Source organism: Vipera berus (assembly GCF_964194415.1).
Source record: "Vipera berus genome assembly, chromosome: 2".
Lineage (NCBI taxonomy): Eukaryota > Metazoa > Chordata > Lepidosauria > Squamata > Viperidae > Vipera > Vipera berus.
In genome coordinates this window covers 124,439,689-124,466,901 of record NC_138203.1, presented here as the reverse complement: position 1 = coordinate 124,466,901, position 27,213 = coordinate 124,439,689, and the positions used below count along the sequence as shown (strand labels likewise).

At 43.5% G+C, this 27,213-nt stretch overlaps 1 protein-coding gene across 1 annotated transcript in view; it reads left to right on the top strand.

Annotated features, from left to right (window-relative positions):
* The window catches only part of KCND1 (potassium voltage-gated channel subfamily D member 1), a gene marked incomplete at both ends in the record, with an annotated part of 57,997 nt that overhangs the window by 30,222 nt on the left and 562 nt on the right, over positions 1–27,213 (top strand). The window contains 4 exons of the mRNA XM_081318112.1: positions 11,585–11,747; positions 11,856–11,939; positions 13,979–14,074; positions 16,034–16,281. Coding sequence (XP_081174238.1) covers positions 11,585–11,747; positions 11,856–11,939; positions 13,979–14,074; positions 16,034–16,281 — 591 coding nt within the window. The remainder of the gene's footprint in view (positions 1–11,584; positions 11,748–11,855; positions 11,940–13,978; positions 14,075–16,033; positions 16,282–27,213) is intronic.

Below are 27,213 nucleotides of genomic sequence, written 5' to 3'. Positions count from 1 at the left end.
CCGCTGGGTGAGATCATTTGTGGTTTTGATTTTTATTTTGACCCCAAACCACCCCAGTGATGCCCTCGACGTGATGTCCCATTGCCTGGAGGCGGTTCGGGTCTGGATGGGGAGGAACAGGCTTCGGCTCAACCCTGACAAGACTGAGTGGCTGTGCGTACCGGCATCTCGGGAAATTCAGAGTATTCCATCTCTTTCTATGGGGGGTGAGTTATTACCCCCTGTAGATAGGGCCCGCAACTTGGGAGTCCTCCTAGATTCATAGCTTTCTTTAGAAGATCATATAGTAACTGTGACTAGGGGGGCCTTCGCCCAGGTTCGCCTGGTGCGCCAGTTGCGGCCCTATCTAGACCGGGATGCCTTGTGTACGGCACTCATGCGCTCGTGACCTCTCGATTAGACTACTGCAACGCTCTCTACATGGGGCTGCCCTTGAGGACCACTCGGAGGCTCCAACTGGTGCAGAATGCAGCTGCGAGAGTCGTGTTGGGAGTCTCCCGATACTCCCATGTTACACCTCTGCTCCGTGAGCTGCATTGGCTTCCAGTTGTCTTCCGGGTGAGATTCAAGGTGCTGGTAATGACCTTTAAAGCCCTACATGGTATGGGTCCGGAATACCTTAGGGAGCACCTGCGGCCGACATCAACTTCCCTCCGCCCAGTGTGCTCCCACAGAGAGGGCCTCCTCAGGGTGCCACCGGTCAGAGAATGCCAACTGGTGACCCCCAGGGGGAGGGCCTTCTCTGTGGGTGCGCCGGATCTGTGGAACTGCTTACCGGTTGAGCTCTGGATGGCGCCCAACCTTCGCTCCTTCCGACGTGATCTAAAGACCTATTTCTTTGAACAAGCCGGTCTGGTCTGATGGGTTTGGGTTTTATTATTGCTTTTAATGTATTGTAATTTATTGTTGTATTGTATTGGGCATTATGTTTAATCTTTTCTTAATTTTTGTATCTTTGTATTTTAGTATTTATTGCCCTGTTCACCGCCCTAAGTCCTTCGGGAGAAGGGCGATATACAAATAAAATAATAATAATAATAATAATAATAATAATAATAATAATAATAATAATAATAATAATAATAATAATAATAATAATAATAATAATTATTATTATTATTATTATTATTATTATTATTATTATTATTATTATTATTATTATTATTATTATTATTATTATGTCCTGCGGCTGGTCTTCCGTTATGCCACCCCCCGCTGCTGGGCGGCGGAACCAACTAGATGGTTCCACCCCAGCCGCCTAATGGACCCTGAACAGTTCCAGATGGCGCTTGGGTCTATACCTATCACCCTCACTCACAGCCCAGCTGATGCCTTGGTGGATGCCTGGGAAAGGGCAGCCACTGAGGCACTCAACTGTGTTGTACCCTTGCGACCTCTGACCCGGCGCAGATCCCGTTGGGCTCCATGGTTTTCTGCGGAGCTCCGGGAGATGAAGCATCGGAGACGGGGTCTATAGAGTGGTTGGAGGTCCAGCCGTTCCGAATCTGACTGATTGCAACTAAGAACCTTTATAAGGTCTTATCTTGCTGCGATGAGGACGGCAAGGGCTAATTACTTCGCTGCCCTCATCGTGTCCGCAGATAATCGCCCGGCCGCCCTGTTTAGGGTGACTCGCTCCCTTCCTAACCAGGAGGTGAGGGAGGATCCCTTGCAGGGACTGGCCGAGGAGTTTAGTCATCATCTGACGGACAAAATCGCTCAGATCCGGGCCGGTTTGGACTCTGACTGGGCGGAGTCTGACGTGGAGGAATCGGATGGTCTTGAGCATGTTATCTGGACTGAGTTCGATCCTGTTTCCCCTGATGATGTGGACAGGATCATGGGGAGGCTGAGCTCCACCACCTGTTTGTTGGATCCGTGCCCCTCCTGGCTGGTTTATGCGGCTCGGGAGGGGACACGAGGCTGGTTCCAGGCAGTAATAACTGCTTCTTTGAAGGAGGGTGTCTTCCCTGCCACATTGAAGGAGGCGGTGGTGAGACCCCTCCTCAAAAAGCCTGCCCTGGACCCGGCTGTTTTAAATAACTATCGTCCAGTCTCCAACCTTCGCTTTCTGGCGAAGGTTGTTGAGAGTGTGGTGACGCATCAGCTTCCTCTGTTCCTGGAGGAAACTGATTATCTGGACCCGTACCAATCGGGTTTCAGGCCCGGACACAGCACGGAGACGGCATTGGTCGCGCTGGTGAATGATCTCTGGCGGGCTCGGGACAGGGGTTGCTCCTCTGTCCTAGTCCTATTAGATCTCTCAGCAGCTTTCGATACCATCGACCATGGTATCCTACTGCGGCGTCTCAGGGGGCTGGGAGTGGGAGGCACCGTTTTACGGTGGTTCTCCTCCTATCTCCTGGGCCGCTCGCAGTCGGTGTTGAAGGGAGGGCAGAGATCCACCCCGAGGCCTCTCGTTTGTGGAGTTCCTCAGGGGTCGGTTCTCTCGCTCCTCCTGTTCAACATCTATATGAAGCCGCTGGGTGAGGTCATTCGTGGTTTCGGGGTGGGGTATCATCAGTATGCTGATGATACCCAACTTTTTTTCTCCACCCCGAACCAACCCAGCGATGCCCTCGCCGTGATGTCCCGTTGCCTGGAGGCGGTCCAGGTCTGGATGGGGAGAAACAGGCTTCGTCTCAATCCTGCCAAGACTGAGTGGCTGTGCATATCGGCATCTCGGGCTAACCAAACTATTCCACCTTTAATGATGGGGGGGTGAGGTGTTACCCCCCGTTGATAGGGCCCGCAACTTGGGCGTCCTCCTGGACTCACGGCTCAATTTTGAAGATCATAGAGGAGCCGTGACCAGGGGGGCTTTTGCCCAGGTTCGCCTGGTGCACCAGTTGCGACCCTAACTGGACCGAGATGCCCTATGCACAGTCACTCATGTGCTCGTGACCTCCAGTTTAGACTACTGCAACGCTCTCTACATGGGGCTGCCCTTGAGGACCACTCGGAGGCTTCAACTGGTGCAGAATGCGGCCGCGCGAGTTGTGATGGGGGTTTCCCGATACTCCCATGTAACACCTCTACTCCACGAGCTGCATTGGCTTCTGGTTGCCCTCCGGGTGAGATTCAAGGTGCTGGTGATGACCTTTAAAGCCCTGAATGGCTTGGGTCCGGGATATTTGAGAGAACACCTGCTGCCAGCATCAAGTTCCCTTCGTCCAGTGCGCTCACACAGGGAGGGTCTTCTCAGGGTGCCGCCGGTAAAAGATTGCCAGCGGATAACACCTAGGGGGAGGGCCTTCTCTGTGGGTGTGCCTGCCCTCTGGAACCAGCTGCCTGTGGAGCTCAGGACTGCCCCTGACCCTCGTTCATTCCGCTGGGACCTGAAGACTTGGCTCTTTGAGCTCTCCGGCCCAGGCTGATAATTTTTAACTGGGGTTTTTATTTTCAGGGATAATTTAATCTTTTTAATTGTTTTTTAACTTTTGTATTTTGTGTTGGTTTGATTTTACACGCCCTGTAAACTGCCCTGAGTCCTTCGGGAAAGGGCGGTATATAAATCTAATTAATTAATTAATTAATTAAATTAGAGTGGCCAATGGAAGCCACATTGATTGCATTTACTGGAGATGGCTTGAATTTGGTGAAGCTTGTCAACTGTATCCATGATAAAATCTGGTTTGAGAGAAGGGGGAAGCACTACTGTACTTGAAAACTGGGCAGTTATGTCGATTTCAAGAGGACGGAGCAGGAAAAAAAGAGGTTGCTAGGTCATGTTTCTGCCACAGTTAGTTACAAGGGAACAAAGTCCTCCCTGGAGGACCACAGTTTCTTCACAGTTTTCTCAGGCAACTGACTCAAAAGATGTCCCTGTGCCTGGAACTCATCAAAAATGGATGGCAAGTCCCGAAGGTGCTTTTTTTCAAGAGGCAACTGGAATTGCTGAAGAAGCGTCTTGGACGAGAAGGGAAACATCTTCAAGGAAAGAAAAAGAAGTCCAGTTGCCTCTTGAAAAAACAACTTTGAGACAACCCTGAACCTGGACAACTGAGAATCTCCCTAGAGTAGACAGTGGGTGGCAGGGGTTTTTTTCAGGCAAATGATTTCCATTTTTTGCAGGTATGGTTTGACTTTAGTTCTGCATGGTTTTACTTTTTTTTTTGCTAGCATCATACTATAGGTAGTCCTCATTTAGTGTCCACAATTAGGACCTCCAAGCTGTTCAAGAGGTTGCTAAGTGAAGCCGCATTTTTCAAAGTACTTTGAATTAGGTACTTTTTCTTCTGTATTTATGATCTTGCCTCAGCTTTCCCTTGTTGGGTGGACCTAGGAAGGCCATAAAAGTCACAAAGTTGCTTTTTCATTACCATTGTAACTGCAGATGGTCACTAAATGAGGCAGTCACTAAACAAGGACTGCCTGCAATCATTTATTATAAAGTAAGAAATTACGCTTAGGTTTTTTTTAAAAAAAACGTATTAAACTTTATAGCATAGAGCAGGGCTTTTCAACCTTGTCACCCACTGTACCACTTTTAGGATATGGCAACATCTGAGTACCACCAGTCGCCTAGCAAGGTATCAAAAACTTGATGACACCCCCCCTCCCTAAAAAGGAAAAAAGTGATGAAGTATAGGTAGTCCTCGACTTACAACAGTTTGTTTAGTGACTGTTTGAAGTTACAGTGGCATTGAAAAAAGTGCCCCCCCAAGCCACAGCTGAGCAAGACACCTGCCTGCCTGCCTGGTGGCATTCTTCCTCCTGTCTGAAGTTTTCATTGTTGTGAGCATTTCTGTTCAGGATTGGCAGTGGGGATGGGGTGGGGTGTGTTTGGTTTTTATTCCCCCCGTCTGCTGGGTGGTTGTAGCAGATTTTGGTCACTTCACATGACCCTGGGACACTGTGACCGTCATAAATATGAATCAGTTGCTAAGCATCTGAATGTAAATCACAAGACCCTGGAGAAGCTGCAACATTCCAGCTGATCGGCGCTTCTTCTGGGCTCAGCAGAAGTGCCAGGATCAGCGCCGAGGTCCAGCTGGAACCTGGCACTAATCCTGGCGCTTCCGCTAAGCCCTGACAGCCCCGAAGAAGCGCTGATCCTGGTGCTTCCACTGAGCCCTGACAGCCCTGCAGCTCCAGCCATCTCTCGCTCAGGCTTGTGTGGTGCTGCCACCGGTTCAGCTCATTCCCCTCCCCTGCTACCACTTTTCTAGGATGGTTGCGTACCACCTGCCAGGTGCCAATGTACCACAGGTGGCACCTGTACCACTGGTTAAAAAGCTCTGGGATAGAGAAGCTGTAGCTCTCTAATCAGAGGTCAGCAAACTGTGGCCCTCAGGCCAAATCTGGCCTGCTGCCTGTTTTTGTATAGCTTGCGAGCTAAGAATGTACAGGTGGGCAGGTGAGGGGCAGATTGCCAGGTCTGAGACTCAATCAAGTCCTTGGATTAAATGTATTATCAAAAGTTGAGGGTTACCTATAATCTTGCTGCATTTATCATGTAGAAAAACAAAGTTCCACGACTGTTTTCTGTTTGTCCATCAGTCCCAAAGAAAAACCTCTAGTTTAATTGTATATTGTTTAAATAAGTAATTTTTTACATCCATCTGTAAATCCAAACATGATAAAAATGTCCCTTCTTGTTCACATTTCTAGCATACATTTGAAGTGTCTTTATACATTCTAGACATTTTCTCTGGTGACATATACCGATGGTACATCATTTTATAAAAATTCTGTTTATAACCTTGTGTAAATTTCAGTACTTTCAGCCACATATTTTTCCGTTGTTCCAACAGTATATTATGACCAAATTTTAGCTCACTTTGTCATACACTCTGTTTCAAATATCAATAAAAGTTTATAAATTTTAACAAATGTATTTTCAACATTTGCACACAATTCTATTTCAAACCCAGTTTTACAATGTTCAAAACCATAAACACTTTTTTCGATTGCCAGGTGCCTTCACCTATAAAAATAAAGCAAGTTTTGAAGTTATGAAAAAATATAAACCAAGAAAGGCGCCTGAACCAGACGGTGTTAACATTTTTATTATAAATGATTTATGGAGGAACTTTTACAACCTTTACAAAACATAACTCTATCTTACAGGGAAGAAAAATTAGAAGGACATGACCTGAGATTTGGGTGGCATGGATATTTGTGGCATTACAAAGAAAAAGATTAATGTGGATTTTAAGAATCAGTATGTTAGATGTGCCATATTGAGAATATAGAATAGATACAAATTGTGCCCCAGATTATGCCCCAAAACATCTATGTGGCTCTCAGCACTAGGAGCATTTTATAGATGAGAAATAATAGCCAAACACAAATGACTAACTTAACACCAGATGCTAGAATTTTGTTGAGGAGAATGTAAAATGCAATGAAGTAAAGAATTGATGCCACAGGGATATAGTTGTCAAGAGTTTTCATATTTACTTTCTAGTTAATAAGCTTCTTATTTTTGCAACAGGAACCTATAATATTAGATTGTAGTATAGTATTAGTTTATCAGTCAGGATAAACTTGGCCTTGGTTTGCTGAGTGCTAGTAAGAATTCAGGTTAGCTAATACATTTATAGGGAATGCAAGTTAGATAAATATGTAAATAAACTCGAGATCTGAGGACAGCAACGGAGAAACAGTTTTCATAGGCAAGGATGAAAAAATTGCTTTTCTTCTAATAAAACAAAAATTCTAATTATTATCTGGTTAAAAATGCATAAAGATGGAAGTTCAAGGGCTGATGTAAGCATTTGTGTTAGCAGCAGTCTGGGGCAGCAACCAATTGTGGGAGAGGAACAGTATGAAACAGGGTATCAGAAAGGAATGGAAGATTGGCTTGATACTCTAATTATAAACCAGTTTATAAGCACTAATTATAATCCAGTTCTCAGCCCCTGGGCTCCAATAAAATAGATAAAGGTATAATCAATACAAGAGTGATTCTGATTCCATGAAAGACACTCTTTCCTCATGCCTGAGCCAAAGAAAGGAGGTTGTGAGTGAAGCAATTGTTTCACTACATCACTGCTCAGGCCAATTCAGATTTGGAGTTAGTAGCCCTAATGGCTGTCCCGTAAATCAGTTTTGTCTGTCATGTGATGAAAGGCTGAACACAAACCCTGCATGCCTGGAATCCCGAGGGATGGGTGGCAAAAGAGCAGAGATGTACAACTAATTTTCATGAATGTATAGATAATACTTAGCATCTTAGATTACTCCAGGCTGACTAATAACTTTACCCAATGGTTTCATGTAGATATTAGAAGGAGGGAGAGAGTCAAGCCCTGAAGCATAATAAAATGCAGGAGCTCAGGAGCAGACATAACTGAGTGGAACTGGCCTTGGAAGAAGAACTATGGTAGACCATGCTTCTCTGAAACCCCTAAGCCTGCTGGCCTTCTGCAAACCTCTTACGATCCAGCTTATCTGTCAGACCTGGCGGTCAGCAGGTGGTTGAGCTCATAGGTTACACGAATTTGTTGTTGACTGATTTACCCTGACCGACCATTTTTTTTTTCATTTTGATGTGGGTTTATTAATTGCATTTTATTTTGTATTCATGTTTTCATTGTGTTAGCCATCCAAAGTCACTTTATGTGAGATGGGCAGCCATATAAATCTAATGAATAAATAAATAAGATATGATCAATGGTATTGAACACTGCTGAAAGAGCAAGGAAGGCCGGGAGGGATGCACTGCCCCCATCCCAAGCCCACCAGAGGTCATCAACAAGTGTGATCGATACTGTCTCAGTTCTATAATCCAGCTTAAAATCCAACTAAAAGGAATTCAGATACCGGTAATCTGGTTCCTCCAGGGCCCTGTGGAGTTGAAAAAATTTGCAGAAAGATGTGTTTAACTCACTACCAGGCCGAACGTTTTCAGCTTGCATGCATAGTTGGAGTTGGAGAGTTCCAACGTTGGCATGCAAACCACCTGTCCTTGATCTGCTCCAGTAAGTCACAATGCATGTTGGAAACTAGTAGAGACTTTTTTCTAATAGCATGCCTGTATGTTTTGTATTTAAACTGTGTATGTTTGACTACAAGGCCCTTGGATTCAGAGCTATAAAATTTAGTGAAAGCAGTTAGATTCTTTAACCCAACCGAATGTGAATGTACAGGGAAGCTCTGGAAATCCTTTGGAAAAAACAGTGGTGAGCTGGATGAAATATCCAGCCTCCATTTGTTTGTTCATTCATTCATTCCTTCCGGCCTCTGCTGGGTCTTAATATTCAATTACCTGCTTCCCCTCCTTCTTTCCCCAGCACTGGTCCTATTAATGGTCTCCCAAGAGCCCATTCATCAGAACAGAACTAAAGAGTTATTAAGGCTGTAATTCTTGGAACCAGCTGTTCTCTGACAGGTGCCATAGATTCCCAGTCCTTAAGTTAACTGGTTGCATGGAGTTTGCTCCATTATGGGCTGGAAATGACAGCTAGGTGGTATCCTTGCGGAGGAGGACACACCTTGGTGGGGAAGCAGCTCCACCTACAGAACTTTGGGAAACAAGGTCACGTGGGAAGATGTCCAGCTCACCCATGAAGCCATGCTGCCAGAAACACTGGGATATGTGTGGGTGACTGGTGGTGGGGAATTTGTCCCTCTAGATCAGGGCTCTTCAAACTTGGCCCTTTTATAACTTGGGGACTTCAACTCCCAGAATACCTCAGCCAGCCTGGCTGAGGAATTCTGGGAGTTGAAGTCCCCAAGTCATAAAAGGGCCAAGTTTGAAGAGCCCTGATCCAGATCATCAAATGTTGTATATTTAGAGGCATTTATATATTGAAGGAAAAGAGGGGAAGGATTTGATGCTGGTGGATAAAGGGGAGTGAGGGGTGGAAAGAGATGGATGCTTGAAAAATAGTGATTGTTATTTGAAATGTGTCCACCTGTATTAGGTGGGTTAATATTCTTTGAACTGGTTTAACTGCTGTATCAGGCTTGCCTTTCCAACTCCGGTGTCCTCTAGATATGTTAGAATACCATTCCCATCATCATCATCCATCATAGCCCAAAGTCATTGAGAGTTGGGCGGCAAACAAGTTTAATAAATTAGATTATTGTAGCCCTTATGTGGGATTTATAAGATTTCATCCCAGCTATACGGAGGATGCAAGGATGAGGTACTCTGCATCAGAGTTATATGCAGAGAGATCTCTTTTTAGGGGGAGGAAAGATCAGTTTCAAAATGAGTTGGGCAATCATGAAATGAAACGTTAATTACCTTCACTCCTGAAGAACCAGGCTGAAGATTTAAATCTTCCTGTAGCAGTGGGATTAAAGTTGGCGAAGTGGTGAAATTCATAGATTGAGTCGTATAATATTCTTATTAGTTCTAAGCATGCTCACTTGCTTATTGGTTTCATGTGGCTGTATGAAGCTTCTTTTGGGACTGAATATTCAAAAACATATCATTCACAATCCCATCTATCTAAATCCTGCTTCTTCATAAAGCAGATTTTACTATCATTTTACTACCTTGGTACATTCTGATTTTTAGTGGCCAATGAAAGTAGCTGAATTTTGGGGGATTGTTTGTAGAACTTTATCTTCATATGTCTTCAGTCACTTCTCATTCACATGAGTCTATTGATATAGACACAAATAGAGCATCAGATAATTTTATACTAACTTTTGCAATCAATTCCACTAAATGTATTGGATTCCAGCTTCCATCATCCCTATTTCACGTGCTGAATGGGAATGATGGGAATTGAAAGCCAACATATTTGGAAGGCACCAGATTGGGAGAGATTGTTTTTCTATTCACTTTACAAATAAATAAATTCTTTATAGTACTCTCATATATAACAAATGATGGAATTCCTATCATCCTTCTATACCACCAATGTTTCTACTCCCCAGTAATCACATGAAAGTGATCAACTATTGCCTTCTTTGAAGATGTTTTTTCAACTTCTTAATCTAGGGTACACTTCTGGTATTCGGGAGGACTCCCATCCAACTATTAACCAGGGTCATTCCTCTTTAGCTTCTCAGCCTAGAAACTATTATCTGAATAACTAATAGAGTGCCACTTAAATATTCTAAATTTAGTCACAGTTTTAAAAAAAACATTTAAATGTATGATTAAACCATAAATAACTTTCTTGCAATACAAATTTAATCATTCCTTTTTGTAAAATATACTCAAAATCTACATAATTAGTATAGATATTCAAGCAATTCTATTACATATGGTAATAGAATTGACCAGAACAGTGAAATGAATAACAAAAGACCCCTTAATAGAAACATATTGGAAGTTTGTACTGATCAAAGAAAGTTCAAGTTTATGTGAATTAAAAATTCCAGTCCCGTGCTTACATAATCCTTATGCAACACACACAACCCAAACTATCTAATAGATATGTCACCACTATTATTTAGTCATCCTCCTGGGTCCTTAATAGCAGCTTGTCACACAACTTAACATTTTCACAGCATGGAAATCAAAGGATCAAGATCTTTTCATTTGCTTGATTTTTCACATCAAGCTGCTCTTAACAGTGTGCTAGACTACAGGAATCAATGAAAAATTCAGCAGCCCATCCAAAATTTCTCTCTCTCTCTCTTTCTCTCTCCCCCCCCCCTCACACACATACATACAGACATTGTTGATTGAGAACCTGAACTTAATGATCCTATGCAGGCTCCTTTGATGAAGCAATGAGCCTGGCTTCAGTTGTGAAACCCACTGACTTTGGAATAAGACCTGGGTTTTGTGTGTGTGTGTGTGAGAATGGTAATATATAGAGAGGAATAGCGATAGTACTTCCTAATCTAAAGGTTTATTTTTCTAATGAGGAAGGGAAGATGTTTAAATGAACAATGTTGATCCTTGTGAACCCCAGTATACCCAATGCTATTTGCTGGGCAAAACTGACAGTCCGGTTTCTTATTTGCCAGTCTTTGATTAGTTGGTGGATGGGAGGACAGAGGCAGACTGCACAATCTTGGATTCCAGACTTGAAAGTCCTGATTATGCTACTGAGCAGTCAGCTATTTTCTCCCCAGCCTTCTGTAACACTGGCCGAGAACAACGTTCCAGATGCATTGGATTTCAGTTCCTTTAATCCAGTGGAATACTACCTCAGGGTTATGGGAATTGAGGTTCAACCTCTCTAAAAGGCACTAGTTGGTAGGGGGAATATGTTCATTTCCGGCTGTTATAAGACAGAGTGTAACATGTTCATGTGGGCAATTGTGAGATGGCTTAAGGCAGACATGTCAAACACAAGGCCCGGGGGCCAGATCCGGCCCGCGAAGTGATTTCATGTGGCCCGCGAAGCCATCCTGGAAACAGTGAGGGAACGGCCCCCACTGCCTTGGCCCTGGCCCAGAGACCCTCCTTCTACCAGAGACCCTCAGATCTGTCCCACTCCTGCCCAGGCCCCCATTGGCACCCTTGATGCGTATGATGTAGAGCTGGCCACGCCCACCAAGTAGGCCATATGCACTCTAGCCACGCCCACCCAGTAGGCCACGCCCACCCTGGCCATACCCACCCGGCCCCCTGAGGGCAACTGCAATGCTGATGCGGCCCTCAATGAAATTGAGTTTGACACCCCTGTCTTAAGGGCTGCAGTAACTGTCGTATCTCTTGCAGCTATGGCGACATGGTTCCAAGCACCATTGCAGGGAAGATCTTTGGATCCATCTGCTCTCTAAGTGGGGTGCTGGTCATCGCCCTTCCTGTACCTGTCATTGTTTCCAACTTCAGCCGTATCTACCACCAGAATCAGAGGGCAGATAAGCGACGAGCTCAGCAGGTAGATTTGAGAGGAGGGGGAGAGGAGGAGACCACAGACACGGCGGGGGGGCCCTCAATTATCTGTGACATTCCACAAATGGTTCTCTGTGTTTCTCCCCCTTTACAGAAAGTTCGCCTGACCCGAATACGACTGGCCAAGAGTGGCACTACCAACGCTTTTCTTCAGTACAAGCGGAGTGGAGGCCTTGAGGTATGAACTCGGTTCTCTGTTCACGTTGTTGCCCTCAGTTTTCTCCATGCCAGGCTGGGCATCCTTAAAACAATAGGACAGATTGTTTTTCTTAAACCAGTTGACTTTTCCTAGCTAAGGAAAATAAGGATCAGTGTGAATGGAAAAGTGCTCTTGTTCCTCCTTGTTTGGGCCAATATGCTCAGTTTTTTTCTATGGTAGTCAAAATTAGCAAACCTAAACCTTTGATTTTGGGGGCTGACTACAGCTGGGCTGTAATCTCCATTGCATTCCATCAGTGTGAAGAATAATTTGACAGAGCTGCACGTTAAGCTGAAGATAGTTTTAGGCAGAGCTAGTTCCCGAAAGATAAAGGGGGGGGGGAGAAAAAGGATAGGATATACCAGCTCGTTTTCCCTTTATTGGCCCTCCACTTTCTGTCACGTCTGTTATTGTTTTCTTTCTCTCTCTCGACCTGTTTTTCTGTTCCCCCATTTTATTTACTTCATTTATGGGGAGGCAGGCAACACTTAGCCTAATTTCAGAAACAATCTGCAAATGATCAGTCTAGACCTCTGGCAAAAGGAGTCTGTCTCTTCTCTGGCAAAAAGAGAAGTTGTTGTGATTGTTGTCAGAGGGCTTTTGAAATTGGGCTGACTGCCATGTTCATCCCCAGGGCCAGCAGTTACACATCCTTGGGCCACCCTTAAAACAGTGCTTTCACCATGAGTCACTTTCCGAAACCAATGCTGGAATGCTCTTTCCCAGGGAATAATTCTGGGTCTCTATTATCTCCCACACTTGTTAATATAATCACAAAATCCCTTGAATGGGTGGGTCATTGAAAATGTTGGCATTTGGTTTAGATTTATGTCCAAGATTCCCATCTCTATTTCTCCCTTTCATCAAATCTAAGGGAAGCTGCGAGCTTCTTTTGTGCAAAGTCCCATTCATTAATGAGAGCAATTTTAATTAAAGTGCTGTCCAAATAAAACAAACATTGCATTATACTACAAAATAATTTGTTTGGTGTTGGCTTGGGTGAGCACATGCATTGTTGTTTACTTAGCCCGTTTTCATTTAGTCAACAAATAGCAGCTAAAACAAATTATAGTTTACTATATTTGAACCCATTCATTGTTAAGGATAGTGGAAGACTGGCTGAAGAAACAGCTACTTTGGATGCTGTCCTATGCCATCAAAGGACCCAATTCATAGCTTCTGGACTTTCGGGAGCTACTGTTGTCCTAATGTCTTTCTATCAGCTTTAACTGATTCAGATACTATGTCTTTTGTGGTGCAATAAACTTTGCTGCTGTCATTCATGCATTGGTGTTTTCCAAATACTCTCTGAGTCAGACTGTCCTTGAAGATGGTTTGGAAATGTCAAGTGCTGCAAAATGCAGCCTCCTACATTGCTATCAAGTCTTGCTCCACTTGGTTTCTTTTCTGACTGCTAATTCTTCTCCCTTTGTTGCTCTTAAATGCTTCGATCTTGGTTAACGCAGGCATCATAGAAGCCCACTCTTAAAATCTGTTTATCTTGTTTGTGATATACTATTATGAGCAGTGGTATGTAAATATTTTTTAAAAAAAATAACTTTAAAAGTCTAATCCAGTGCTCCTCAAATGTTTCTGATCTCATTTCCAATTTTAAATAAGCTCCTTGACTTCATGTTACAAGAAGAGTATTCTTTGTTAAAAAGCTCCCTAGTTTGCAAAATATACAATACACTATAGACAGACAAGGAGCCCATGGGAAAGGAGAAATATAGCCACACCCTACCCCTGCAGCATTGTTTTCTAAATGCAGAAACCTTCTTTTCAATGGAAGGCACTCAGATCCCCAGCCACCCTTCTTGCAATCTGAAATACAGTTATTTAAATATATTTATATATTTATACACCCCATTTTTACATTCCCACTTGCATGTCCAATGTTGGCTCTGATAATTCAGATATGTTGATATTCAGGCTGGAGCTGCCAGTTGTTGAAACGGAATGGGTATGGACTGGTATGTCCATCAGATATCCCATCTGCCTTTATCTTCTTTCACCAGGACAGAGATCCCGATGCACATGCTTTGGCAGTGCGCAACCGATCAGCTTTTGAAAAACAGCACCACCATCTCTTGCACTGCTTGGAGAAAACTACAGTGAGTAACAGGAAGGAGGGGGTCAAAACAGAGGAGGGATGGAAGGAATTTGGGAAACAGAAGTGGGTGAAGCCTGCATTTATATATTGTCAAATGAAATTTGCTTCCTCTCCAATACCTTGCAAGCCAATCTTCCAGCTTTATGATCTACAAAATATGAAGCTACAATTTTGATGCTCAGAGGGAATAATGGGAGTTTCATTCTAAAAATACTTGAGGGTTTCTTGTTGACGGAGAGGTTGGAACTGTGTTTATCTTATTCCTAGGCAGCTTTTTCCCCAGGCATATAATATGTATATAAAATAAAGAACTTCACCCAAAATAAAAGCAACAACATTACAGGGGAGAGGCTCATCACATTGCCTTTGTAGGGCAGATTCTTCTCTCCCCCACCCCCCGACCTCTCCCAGTAATGGCTTCATTGCTTCTGGTAGAATGTTGGCTACTTTTTATAGTAACAAGGAGAAATGAAATTGGAGATAGCCAGTAGATGCGAAGTTCAGTCAGTTATATCCCTTTTAATCTTTATTATTAAATTATAGTTTAATTATTAAACTATAGTACAGGACAGCAATCTTATGATCCCGTGAAGGTCTTGAAAGGCTGAGTTGTAGCCCCCAGTAACTGGGATGGCAGTGGTGGCACAGACACACTTCAATTGAGTATAACTCTGGAGACTGCATTATAATGTCCATATAGTTTAAGCTTTAATCTGTAAGACGCCTTCAGCTAGTGATTTCAGCTCAAGTTCATGTGGAGCTGTCCGAGGTCCTGTTTTCATTTGCTCTTGGTGCAGAAAGACTTGCCTTGATTTTGCTTATCTCGCCTGAATTTCATTACTGTCTTAACACTGCTCATCTTGACGGGAATATGAATGCCTAGATTTGATATGACAGTCTGAACTGATTCTACAGGTATACAAATGTATGTTTTATATTTTTCTGCTCTAGTTGAAACCTAATGAAAACTTGGGAGGCCGGTGTGTGGTGTAGCTGGTTCACATAGTGTGGTGGGATGGAGGGTTTGTTGTCACTGTGTGTTGGGGGGAGAGAGCACGGGGAGGCTCAGCTAATCTCAATGTACACATGTTGTACTTTGACAATAAAGGTTTATTATTATTATTAATGAATTAGAAATGAGCAATGATTATGTTTTGCAAGATTAATTTACTAGGATAGTTAAAACAAGAAGGAGCAGCAGTTGAAGGACAAATGTCTCTTGGGGAAAGGATAATAATGTAACAGATCTTCTGCGAAAGATAAGATAAGCAATGAAAGATAAGATAAGCGATGCGTATTGGGTGCCCTCCCGCCACTCTTTTTTTTTTCATAAAAAGCTGTTGGTGGCTGAATTGGCAGTAACTGACCCAAGAAGGGGATCTTGGAGTTTTATTACTATTTCAATAAAAATGTCAGTTCAGTGCAGGGGGAAAAAAAAGGCAGAAACTATATTTTTAGTCATCGGGAACAGAACTGATAATAAAAGTGCTGGAATCGTAATGCCTTAATACAAATTAATGGTGTCACCATTCTTAATATCCTATTCATAATCTTTTTTTTTAGTTGTGGTCAGTATTTCTCAGAAGAGTATTGAGCTGAGAATGCAAAAACAAAAGTAATCCAAATTATTAAAAAAAAGAAAATCATTGGAGCAGGCTCCTTACGAGGAAAAGTTAACAATATTTGAGGCTTTTTAGTTTAGACGGGGGGGGGGGGGAAAGAGGCAAGTGAAGGGGCCATCCTAGAACTGCACTAAATTACACAGAGTGGAAAACTCTGATGAAGTATTAATTAAGTGATCTGATACGAGCACACTGCTGGAAGAAAGGGTGTTTGGGAGTCAGAATAGGTTTGCCCACTCACATTAACCTCTATTATTATTATTATTTTTATTTTTCTCCTTCTCTCCATCTTCCCCTCCCTGGCATTTTTTTTATTATGATTATTCGCCCACATGCAGAGTCATGAGTTTACTGATGAACACTCCTACAGTGATTTTTGTCTGACGGAGCCCCTGGGTTACCGCACCAGCCGCAGCACCTCTGTCTCCTCCCAGCAAGGAAGCAAAGGGATTCTAAGCACCTCCTGCTGCCCCCGCCGCAACAGGCGCCGCACCACCCGCCTCACCAACTCCACCATGTCTGTGAGCCGTGCCAGTGCTCAAGAGCTGGATATGTTGAACAGCCAGAAAAGTGCTGCCCCCCAGAGGTAGGAAGTATGCCTACAGCTTTTAACACCCAAGCAGTGGGAAGAAGGGATTGCTTCCACTTGCATTATTCATGCTCGGAAAAAACTTTGACTACATCCATTATCTGCAGGAGAGAGTGAGGACTGGGGAGACACAGCTCAAATGTGTTACCAAAGCTATTCAGTACAGAGAGAAGCCTCAGCTCGGTAGCAAAGCATTTTAAGCAAGCATTCTCAGGTTTAATCCCCGGAGGTTTCCGGCCTGAAGGGCCACTGACAACTAGTGCTGACTGTATTAGAATCACAGATTATTATTATTATTATTTTAGATTGATATGCTGGCAATATAAACTGTGTCTCACTAGTACTCAAATGAAAAGATAAATTAATTAATATAAACAAATAAGAGAGAAAAAACTCGTGGCCTTTCAGAACTCCTTGTTATCTATCATAATTGTCATTTGGCTGGGGCTGCTGGGGGTTTATTTGGGTAATTTCCACTGGTTCCCCATCTCTGCTTTCCTCCCTGGAGATCAAAGACCATCTGTAGAGTATGTAAAAATACCTCATGGTGATGTATAAAGAATACATCCTAGAACGGAGTGCAATTAAATTTTAAAAAAAATATTTTATACCGATTTAAAATACAGTAACCTGATGATTTGAACTCCAGGTCACCAAAGTTTTTGCCATAGTAAATATGTTAGTTGTCTTCACTGTAGATAAGAAAGTAAAAAAAAAAAAGTCTGGATAGTGAACATTGTAACACATGGAGACAGCAGAGTAGAAGAAAAGGAACTGGAGAAAAATCACAAGATACAAAGACCTGCAAATAAAAGCAGAATGACTCTGGCAAAAAAATTTTAAAAAAATAAAAAATGGTATTGATAGGAATAGCACCTTGGGTACAATTCCAAAACATTTGGAGCACCACTTAAACATCATTGGCATTGATAAAAAATCCCCAGTTGCCAAAGGCTGAGTTACTTGCAACAGCTTACCTGTGACAATGCCACTAACACCATCAAACAAAAACATCTGCCCACCTCAGGTCCTTGGGAAGGAGTCGATAGGAGGACAAAAATGCCAAATCCAATCTAAACATGCAGCTGACTGCGTAATTGCATATATATGGCAGTGTAATCTACTGCCATAGCTGCTTCCCTTCCATCTCTTGCATAACTGATTTTACAGCTAATAATTTGTTCAATAATACAGTGGATCTAATTGTACCATGATGTCAAGTGCAACCAGATCCACGGTAGGATGAAGCATAAAGGAGATTTATGAACAGTTTACTAAGAAAATTTGTTTGGGCTCTGCAGGAGGAGGTTGGGCAGTTACAACCTTAACAGAAATAGATAGACTGGATAGAGAAGTTTATGGTTAGGGTTAAGCTAGGGCAGGGGTAGGCAACCTTGGCTCTTTTATGACTCGTGGACTTCAACTGCCAGAATTCCTGAGCTATTGTTTGGGGGAGGGGGGGGGTTGCCATTGTGTGCCACCCAGGGTCCCTTTTGTGAGATGAGTAGCTATACAAATTATTTAAATAAGTAAATGAATCAATGGTGGTGGCTAAATGTAAATGTCTGACTCTAGGGTGTGGTGCTCATCCCTGTTTCTTAGCCGACGGGGCCTGTGTGGCCCGAAAAAAATATCCCGTGGTCACGTGGCCAGCAGGGCTATATGCCAAAGGTGCACCGAATGCTGTTACTTCCCACTGAAGTGGTGCCTATTAATCTATTTGCATTTGCATGCTTTCTAACTGCTAGGTGGGCAGGAGCTGGGGCAAGTAATGGACATTCACCCAGTCTCAACTTCGGACTGCCAGCATCTTTAACTGCTGAGCCACTGTGCCCCTTATTGCTGGTGGCTAATGGGAATGAAATCCCAAACCCTTTGCCTTTCTGTACTAACCCATGAGCTGGTCTCTGTTGCTTAATACATAGGAGATCTGTGCCATGCAATTCTATTGATTGATTTATTATATTATTCATAGGCTGCCCTGCAAGATTAACTCTCCCCTTGTGGTTTGTAACATATTAAAATTTAAAGTTTCTTTACAACTCTTTACAATTCAGAACCTTGTGATCTAGAAATATTGTAACAGGGTTATAGCAATGTTACGGCAGCAATCATATGCGTGAATGCTCAGAAGTACACCCCATTGTGTTAAGTGGGACAGACAAGTGAATTTTCACTTACTCCATTTTGAAGAACTGCTGCTTTTGTGGCACTAATTTGATAGTGATTAACTGCAGGTGTCAGCAAATAGCTGACCTTGTCCAATCCCCCAGAATCAAAGTTGATCTGACCTGGTTCGTACATGAATGGGAGACCACCAGGAACCTGCTAAAACTATAGGGCAAATGGTTTGTAGATAGGTCCCCACTTATTTTATTTAAATGGACTTGTGAGGACTGTAGTGGACATGGGTGATCACCAAGGGTGACCCTAAGGGCTTTAAGGTAGAAAGTGGGAATTCTTTCAGTGCAGTAGGAGGGCACTGCTGCAAATCAGATTTTTCTGCCTGATTTTGTTGTGCTATTAGGCTGTCTAGGGCAGGGCTTTTCAACCAGTGGTACGGGTACCACCTGTGGTACATTGGCACCTGGCAGGTGGTACACGACCATCCTAGAAAAGTGGTAGCGGGGGAGGGGAATGAGCTGAACCGGTGGCAGCACCGCACAAGCCTGAGCGACAGATGGCTGGAGCTGCAGGGCTGTCAGGGCTCAGCGGAAGCGCCAGGATCAGTGCCAGGCTGCAGCTGGAGCTCGGCGCTGATCCTGGCGCTTCTGAGCCCAGAAGAAGCACCAATCAGCTGGAATGTTGCAGCATCCCCAGGGTCTTGTGATTTACATTCAGATGCTTGGCAACTGATTCATATTTATGACGGTCACAGTGTCCCAGGGTCATGTGAAGTGACCAAAACCTGCTGCAAACACCCAGCTGACGGGGGGAATAAAAACCAAACACCCCCCCACCCCACCTCCGTTGCCAATCCTCAACAGAAATGCTCACAACAATGAAAACCTTGGACAGGAGGAAGAGCGCCTCTGGGCGGGCAGGCAGGTGTCTTGCTCGGCTGTGGCTTGGGGGGAACTTTTTTCAGTGCCACTGTAACTTCAAACAGTCACTAAGCCAACTGTTGTACAGTAAGTTGAGGACTACCTGTACTTCATCACTTTTTCCCCTTTTTTGGGGGGGTGTCATCAAGTGTTTGACACCTTGCTAGGCGACTGGTGGTACTCGGATGTTGTCATATCCTAAAAGTGGTACAATGGGTGAAAAGGTTGAAAAGCCCTGGTCTAGGGCCATAAAGAGATGCTGCATGTGGCTTGTTGGTATGAGTCCTTGCCTCACATGGCTGTATTCACAAAACACTATATTACTTCCCGCCAGAGTGGGGAGGCAGGGGATATTATGGGTCCCCCTCCTAAGAGAGCCATTTAATAGGATCAGGAAAAAGGGCCTTCTCTGTAGTGGTTTCCTCCCTGTGGAACATCATCCCTGCAGGGATAAGATTGGCTCCAACTCTGACACTATTTTACAAGGCCCTGTAGACGTGGTTCTGCCAACAGGCCTGGGAACCCCAGAATAATATGAAGCCCATCAACAGGCTGGTTTGTTTTTTGTTGCCCGGGACATGGGAGTGATTGGTTTTTGTACTGGGCTTTATCAGCTGCCTAGAATCACTGAGAGTGTTGAGCAGCCGTATACATTTTCTTAATTAATTAATTCTAGTTTATTTATGAAGCCTTGGCTTAATACACTGCATGAGCCCAACCACTGTAATTCATAAACCCTAAAGGCTTATATGTTGTATGACTCCAGCCACTGCAGTGTCAAAATCATAATGGTTTAGTTTGTTTTGTGACCCTCTCCAACGTTGATTTATTCAGGAAAACCATGGTTAAGCAAACTATAGCTTATTCTGAACCAAGCTGGAGCTTGTCTTTATTGTGCTACTCTATACACATGACCTGTTGAAGTATTTCTCGCTGGAAGATCTAACGGATACAGCAGTTTTTCTTAATCTGGTGCCATACGTGAGGGACTGAGTGCGAATGATAAGAACTGAAGTCCTGTACCCAAAGGGCATTCTGGAAAGCTACATTAGAGTGGTGATCTGTCTATAACTGATAAAATATGAGATCAAAAGGATTGGAGAGAAGCTTTTCATCTCCCCACATAACTTTCAATTTTCCTGGGAAGATTCAGTCCTGCTGAGAATCTAAGACTTAGTGCAGATTTAAAATTGAGTTCCATTAACAAGAGAGGATAGTATTTTAGATCAGGGGTCCCCAACCCCCAGTCTGTGGACCAGTACCGGGCCACGGCATGTCAGCAACGGGTCCACGCCAAGAAGCAAAGACCCATCCGTGAGATGCAGGCAGCACACAAAACCCTGCACCCTCCGGTCCACAGAAAAAACCTCTCTCTACGGAACCGGTCCCTGGTGCCCAAAAGGTTGGGGACCTCTGCTTTAGATTATGTCACAAAACAAAAAAAATGTTTGACTGAAGGAGTTACCAAACATTCCATGGACACAATTTTAATTTAACACTTCCATTTCAAGAATGATTCTGGGGGAAGTTGAAATGATAGATGGGTTTGAATGGAAAGAAATCTGAGGAGAGGCTGAAGGAGGCTGGACAGTGCAAGCACAGAGAAAAAAAGTTTAGGGAAGAAGCGTAAAAGTCACTTCCATTATCCGAAGGATAATTATTGGCACCCATTCAGGAAAAAAAAAGAACCTATAGCAGGAAAGCAGGCATAGCATCGGCATCTGGAAGAGCCAGAAGCAGCATTCATTGGGGAGAAACATTCAGTCATGGGTGTTTTGTGTCAGAACTAGATGCCTTTTGATTACTGCTCTAGGCTCCGTTTGTGCTATTTCTGTTGAGTCTTCCAACAGAATGAAGAGCTTGTCAGTCAAAAGGATGAGTTAAGTATCTGCAGATTGACTGCTATAAATGTGATCCCTCCCCCCCCCCACCTCCTCCTTGCAGTAATTGACTCAGCTGCTCTGATGCAACTGGTCATTCAGGAGGAGAAAGAATTGGCCATAATATAATTGAACTACTGCAAAGGAAATGGAAGAAACCAACTTTCATATACTGAGGTGGACAAAGATAGGCAGAAGAAGGCACACCCAGGTGTAAAATGGATGCTGGCTGAGTGCAGGGATGCCAGCAGCCTAAAGGCTGAAAGAAAAACGGGCAGATACTGTAAGTGGAGAAACCGGAGGACACAGGAGACCAAGGAAACCTTGAGGGGGGTCTGAAAAATGGAAGTAATGGTACCCAAGAGACAGAGCAGCAGAAGACACTGTGAGCGACTCAAGAAGATGGCTGAAGAGAATTTAATATATGAATGATCCGCCAAACGTTAGGCTACAGGTCTCCAACGTTGCTGAAGTCAGTTCCTAAGTACTAGCCTTAATTTCAGCAAGACTCGGTGTTTCTTGCAGCTTTTCTGAAATCACGGATCTTCTGCCACCTCCTGGTAGAAGAGAGACAACACCAGAGGAACAGTACCAAACCAAGACCCACCCGTCCCATTGGCATATGCAGCAAAAGAAACTCCTGGCACATTATTTTACCAAGAGTATAACTTTAATGATAGATCCAAATAGGTATAGAACAGGGGTGTCAAACTCAATTTCATTGAGGGCCGCATCAGCATTGCGGTTGCCCTCAAGGGGCTGGGTGGGTATGGCCAGGGTGGGCGTGGCCGACTGGGTAGGCGTGGCTAGAGTGCATATGGCCTACTGGGTGGGCGTGGCCAGCTCTACATCGTTCGCATCAAGGGTGCCTATGGGGGCCTGGGCAGGAGTGGGACAGATCTGAGGGTCTCTGGCAGAAGGAGGGTCTCTGGGCCAGGGCCAAGGCAGTGGGGGCCGTTCCCTCACTGTTTCCAGGATGGCTTCGTGGGCCACATGAAACCACTTCACGGGCCGGATCCGGCCCCCGGGCCTTGTGTTTGACATGTCTGGTATAGAAGAAGCAAAGATGGTTCTGAGGTTTTGGCACGAAAGGTAGCATAGTTAAACTCCCCCCCCCCGCCTTTTCCTCCCTGGGCCACCCCATGTCCATTGTCCACCAATACAGTTCAATCATATTGTTTTGGGAAACAGTCTGCGCTGCTCGAAAAGTTCCCATCAGGCGACCTTGTAGTCTCTGGACTTTCTCGAGCTGCAAATAGCTCACATAAATAGACACGAGTAAGAAATGCGAGTCTTGCTGAAATTAAGGTGAGTAGTTAGAAACTGAATTCAACAATGTTGGAGACCTGCTTGGCTTATTTTGTTGTTGTTGTTGTTGTTATCATGGATCTTCTGCCACCTTCTGGTAGAAGAGTGGCAACACCAAAAGAATAGCACCAAATGTCTATGGAGATTCTCAGTCATCCAGGTCGTAGTTATCCCAAAGATGCTTTTTCAAGAGACACCTGGACTTTCTTGTTTTTCTTTGAAGACGTTTTGCTTCCCAAACATAAAAACACACAAAGCCAGGGCCTGAAATATTATAACCCAAGCACTCGGTCACAATATGGGTCACCATACAGATGCCAGAGGATTGCACTCCAAAAACCTTTGCCTGATGTGAACTCAGCTATTGCGGCTTGCAAACCACAGCTTACAATTTAGCCAGCTCTGTAAACCCAGCCGTTTAGATCACACACACAGTAAGCTACAATGTAGTTGGTTTACTTATGGTTTTAGTACCGTATGTTGTGTGAATGCAGCCAGTGTTGTTTGTAAACTGTATATAATTGTTAAGCTTATTGCTTGGACTTCATCAGTGGTGACCTTCCTTTTTGTGCTTTTGACCTAAAATTCTTTCCCCCTTACTGTATATTTATTTTTTTAAAAAAAAAATATTAAATACATTTTTATAAAGTGAAAAAAGATAAACACAAAATTGTATAAAGAAAAAGTTACAAAATGAAGAGAGGTAAAGAAAAAAAAATGGTTAAATCCCTTACTGGATGTTACATCATGAGGAAAGAATCACATTCTCTACCTGCTGAAAGATGCTCCTCCTTGGCCCTGGCTGAGCTTTTAAAGTGCTCATGCATGACTAAGAATAATTTTCCTTTCAAAACACCACTTGTGAAAGAAAAGCAGTGAAGACAGGAAGCCTTCAGAGGCAAGTTTTCATTCCATTAAAACTTCTGATACTTGAATGGCACACAATAGGTGTGAAAAATTTACCTCAGATGTATTCATCTCTTCAGTTTCTCTGCAGTGACTTCCTTCCTTCCATCTTTTCTTCCTCTGGCCCTCCCCACTCCCTCCCTGTGGGCACAAATATACTAAATCACTAATAACAACAACAACAACAACAACAACAAGTTGGAAGGGACCTTGGAGGCCATCTAGTCCAACCCCCTGCTCAGGCAGGAAACTCTATACCATTACAGACAAATGGCTGTCCAGTCTCTTCTTAAAAACTTCCAGTGTTGGAGCATTCACCACTTCTGGTGGCAGGCTGTTCCACTGGTTAGTTGTTGTAACAGTCAGGAAGTTCCTCCTTAGTTCTAGTTCTTAGTTCTTATACTTTTTTCAGTCCCTTGAAGAAGATCAAACAGAGTCTTCCTTTCAGATGATTCACAGAGTATAATAGCCACATCAGATAGTGCCTGCATGCATGTGCAAACAGGCTGCTAGTGCCCGCGTGTATGCACAAATGGGCTGCTAGTGCCCGTGTGATGCTGGCACTAGTGGCCCCGCGCACACGCAAATGGGACTGCTAGCACCCATCTGGTGGCACTAGTGTGAGTGGGGAGGGTACGTGCATACATACATGCATGCACTCGCCAGCCATTCCCGCAGCCCGGTGGCCAACAGGCCATGGATTGGTACTAGACCCGGTCCCACAGGTTGGGGACCCCTGCATCAAAATATAAATTAAAGCCAAAGAGTAAAAAAGGACACATGGAGAGGGCGGGGGCGGACTGGGAGGAGGTGGGATCTGTTGTTACTCAATCAACCATCTCCATTGTCCTATTTCCTCATTGGGGCCCCAAACCAACTGGCAGAGGTAGGTCTTTAGGCCCGTAGGAAAGGATAGGAGGGTTGGGGCCAACAACCTAAGATGTTCCAGAGGGCTGGAGCAACAGCAGAGAAGGCCCTCCTCCTGGACCCCACCAGCTGGAATTATTGGGCTGATGAGACCCACAGCATGCTTGTCCTCTGCCGGCACAAGTGGGACAGATGAAACACTGGGTGCTACCTATTCACCAACCAAATGCAGGAATCATCAAACAAGGATGTGGACAGTTCCAATTCCCTCACTTCACTCTTGTATTCTGTTAAATATTGGTCTCTTCCCTGCTGGAGTGGAGCTGGGCTATATAATTCACAGTCATTCAAATGAATGAAAAATCTTTCATTTAGTGAAAGAAAAACCCTTCACTAGAGGCTGAGTGCATACATTGTGCTAAGCCAAATGGGACTTGTTTGTTTTTATTTATTTTTGTGCTTTTAAAAAAGGTAACGAAAAAAGAAAATGAATAAAGCACCAAGATAATTAGGACTGATAGGTTCTCAAAGAATACGTGAAAAGTGCTTTAAAAAAGTTAAAAAATATAACAGAAAAAAGAAAATATAATTATTAACAGTTACAATATATAATACCTAAACTCATCCAATGTAAATATTATTCAGGTATGTGTATATTTATTTCTAATACATTTATATAACTATTCTTTTTACCTACCGCAGATATGAATTCCATATCTCATTATACTTACCCATACAAAGTCTGTGTCTATAGGCAATCTGCTCAAAGGTAGCAAGTAAAATCAGGTCTTCAGTCCAGTCCATTTATCTTTCCAATACAACAATATCAGTCTTTTGACCACAGGAGAGGCCATTTACATTGTCCATTTGTCAAATTCCATATAATAGGCGTGTAGTTCAAGAAATACTATTCTCTGAAAATTTTAACTTTTGTCCCAATGTCATATTTGTATAGTCCACTGCTTTCTCTCAAAGTTTAATAAAGACATCATAAAAACACATATTTTAATGAAGCATTATCCTTATTACAACTTAGTCCTTTTCTATACAAACATAATAGAGTCCAATAAACTGTAAAAATTATTTTTTGTTGTATCTTAGTTTATTGACAGTTTCTATAGAAATTAAGAAACTCACCATTATCTAGGCCAGAGGTCCCCAACCTTTTGGGCACCAGGGACGGGTGCCATAGAGAAAGGTTTTTCTGCAGACCGGAGAGTGCGTGGTTTTGACTACTGCCTGCATCCTGAGAATGGAGCTTTGCTTGTTTGTGCAGCCCACTTGCTGGTCCATGGACTGGGGGTTGGGGACCCCTGATCTAGACAACTAATCAAAGAGAGAAGCAACCTTGAACTAAGGAGAAATTTCCTGACAGAACAATTAATCAGTGGAACAACCTGCCTCCAGAAGTGGTGAATGTTCCAACACTGGAAGTTTTTAAGAAGAGACTGGACAACCATTTGTCTGAAATGGTATAAGGTTTCCTGCCTGAGCAGGGGGTTGGACCAGAAGACCTCCAAGATTGTTGTTGTTGTTATTAAATATAAACCTCTTTTTATTCCTTTCATTTCTTATTATCTGCATATCAAATTGATGTATGAAAAGTAACTATAACAATGAATATGTTTTTTAGTTTTATAGGATTTAACAAGTTGTTCTACAATCTCAAGTGTCTGAAAAGATGCTGGTCCAACAATGTTGTTAACAAATGTTGCAGCTGTAAATATTGCCATTTACAGCTACAAAGTGATTTGTTTATGGCTTAGCAGATGTTGTGAATCCAGTTGCTGATGTATATATTCTTTTAAGACTGTCGTTTATCTCAAAATGACCATTCCCCCCTTTTTTTCCATTCCTCCTTTCTAAATATGATTAAAGTCCTTGCAGTGATCATCCTGTATATCAAGCCACATGGTTTAGTATCATATGAAATATATCGCATATTAATTTTTAATTTTTGCCTGCTATTGTTTTATTGTTATGATTTTTCTTCTTGGAATTTAATCAAATGTCTTTTTAAAAAAGCGATGACCGAGAAGATTGAAGGAATACAAGCAAACCAAAGACAGCTTGGCTTTTGGACTGTATCTCTGAAATATAATGCATGCTTATCACTCAATATACTGCTGATGGGTTTTAAACAGCTAAGGCAGACATGTCAAACAAAAGGCCCGGGGGCCAGATCCAGCCCGCGAAGTGGTTTCATGCGGCCCGCGAAGCCATCCTGGAAACAGTGAGGGAACGGCCCCCACTGCCTTGGCCCTGGCCCAGAGACCCTCCTTCTGCCAGAGACCCTCAGATCTGTCCCACTCCTGCCCAGGCCCCCATAGGCACCCTTGATGCGAACGATGTAGAGCTGGCCACGCCCATCCAGTAGGCCATACGCACTCTAGCCACGCCCACCCAGTAGGCCACGCCCACCCTGGCCCCCTGAGGGCAACTGCAATGCTGATGTGGCCCTCAATGAAATTGAGTTTGACACCCCTGAGCTAAGGAAACTGTCCCAAGGATTAGTCAGGGAACAAATTATGGAAGATGGAAATGATACCTTTCAAAATAATTAAAATGTTGGGGATCAGCTCTTTGGGAGAAGCAGCGCTCTGCCATAGACCTTTGTAACCCCAGCTGTGTAAGAAAGGCTGAAGTTCACTCAGCGGCCTCAGAAATATATTGGCTAGTGCAGGGGTCAGCAACCTGAAACAGTGAAAGAGCCACTCGGAACCGGTTCCCTCACAAAATGAAAACCTGGGAGCCGCAAACATATGTGCGCAGGCGCATACATGCACGCATGCGCAGAACAGGTTTTGTCTGAAGAGTGGAGCCAAGGCGAGATATGCACCTACCCTGCATATTTGAATTGATTGATTGAACATTTTTAGTCCCACTTTTTTTTTTTGACTGCACATGGCAGAGGACTGGGAGCC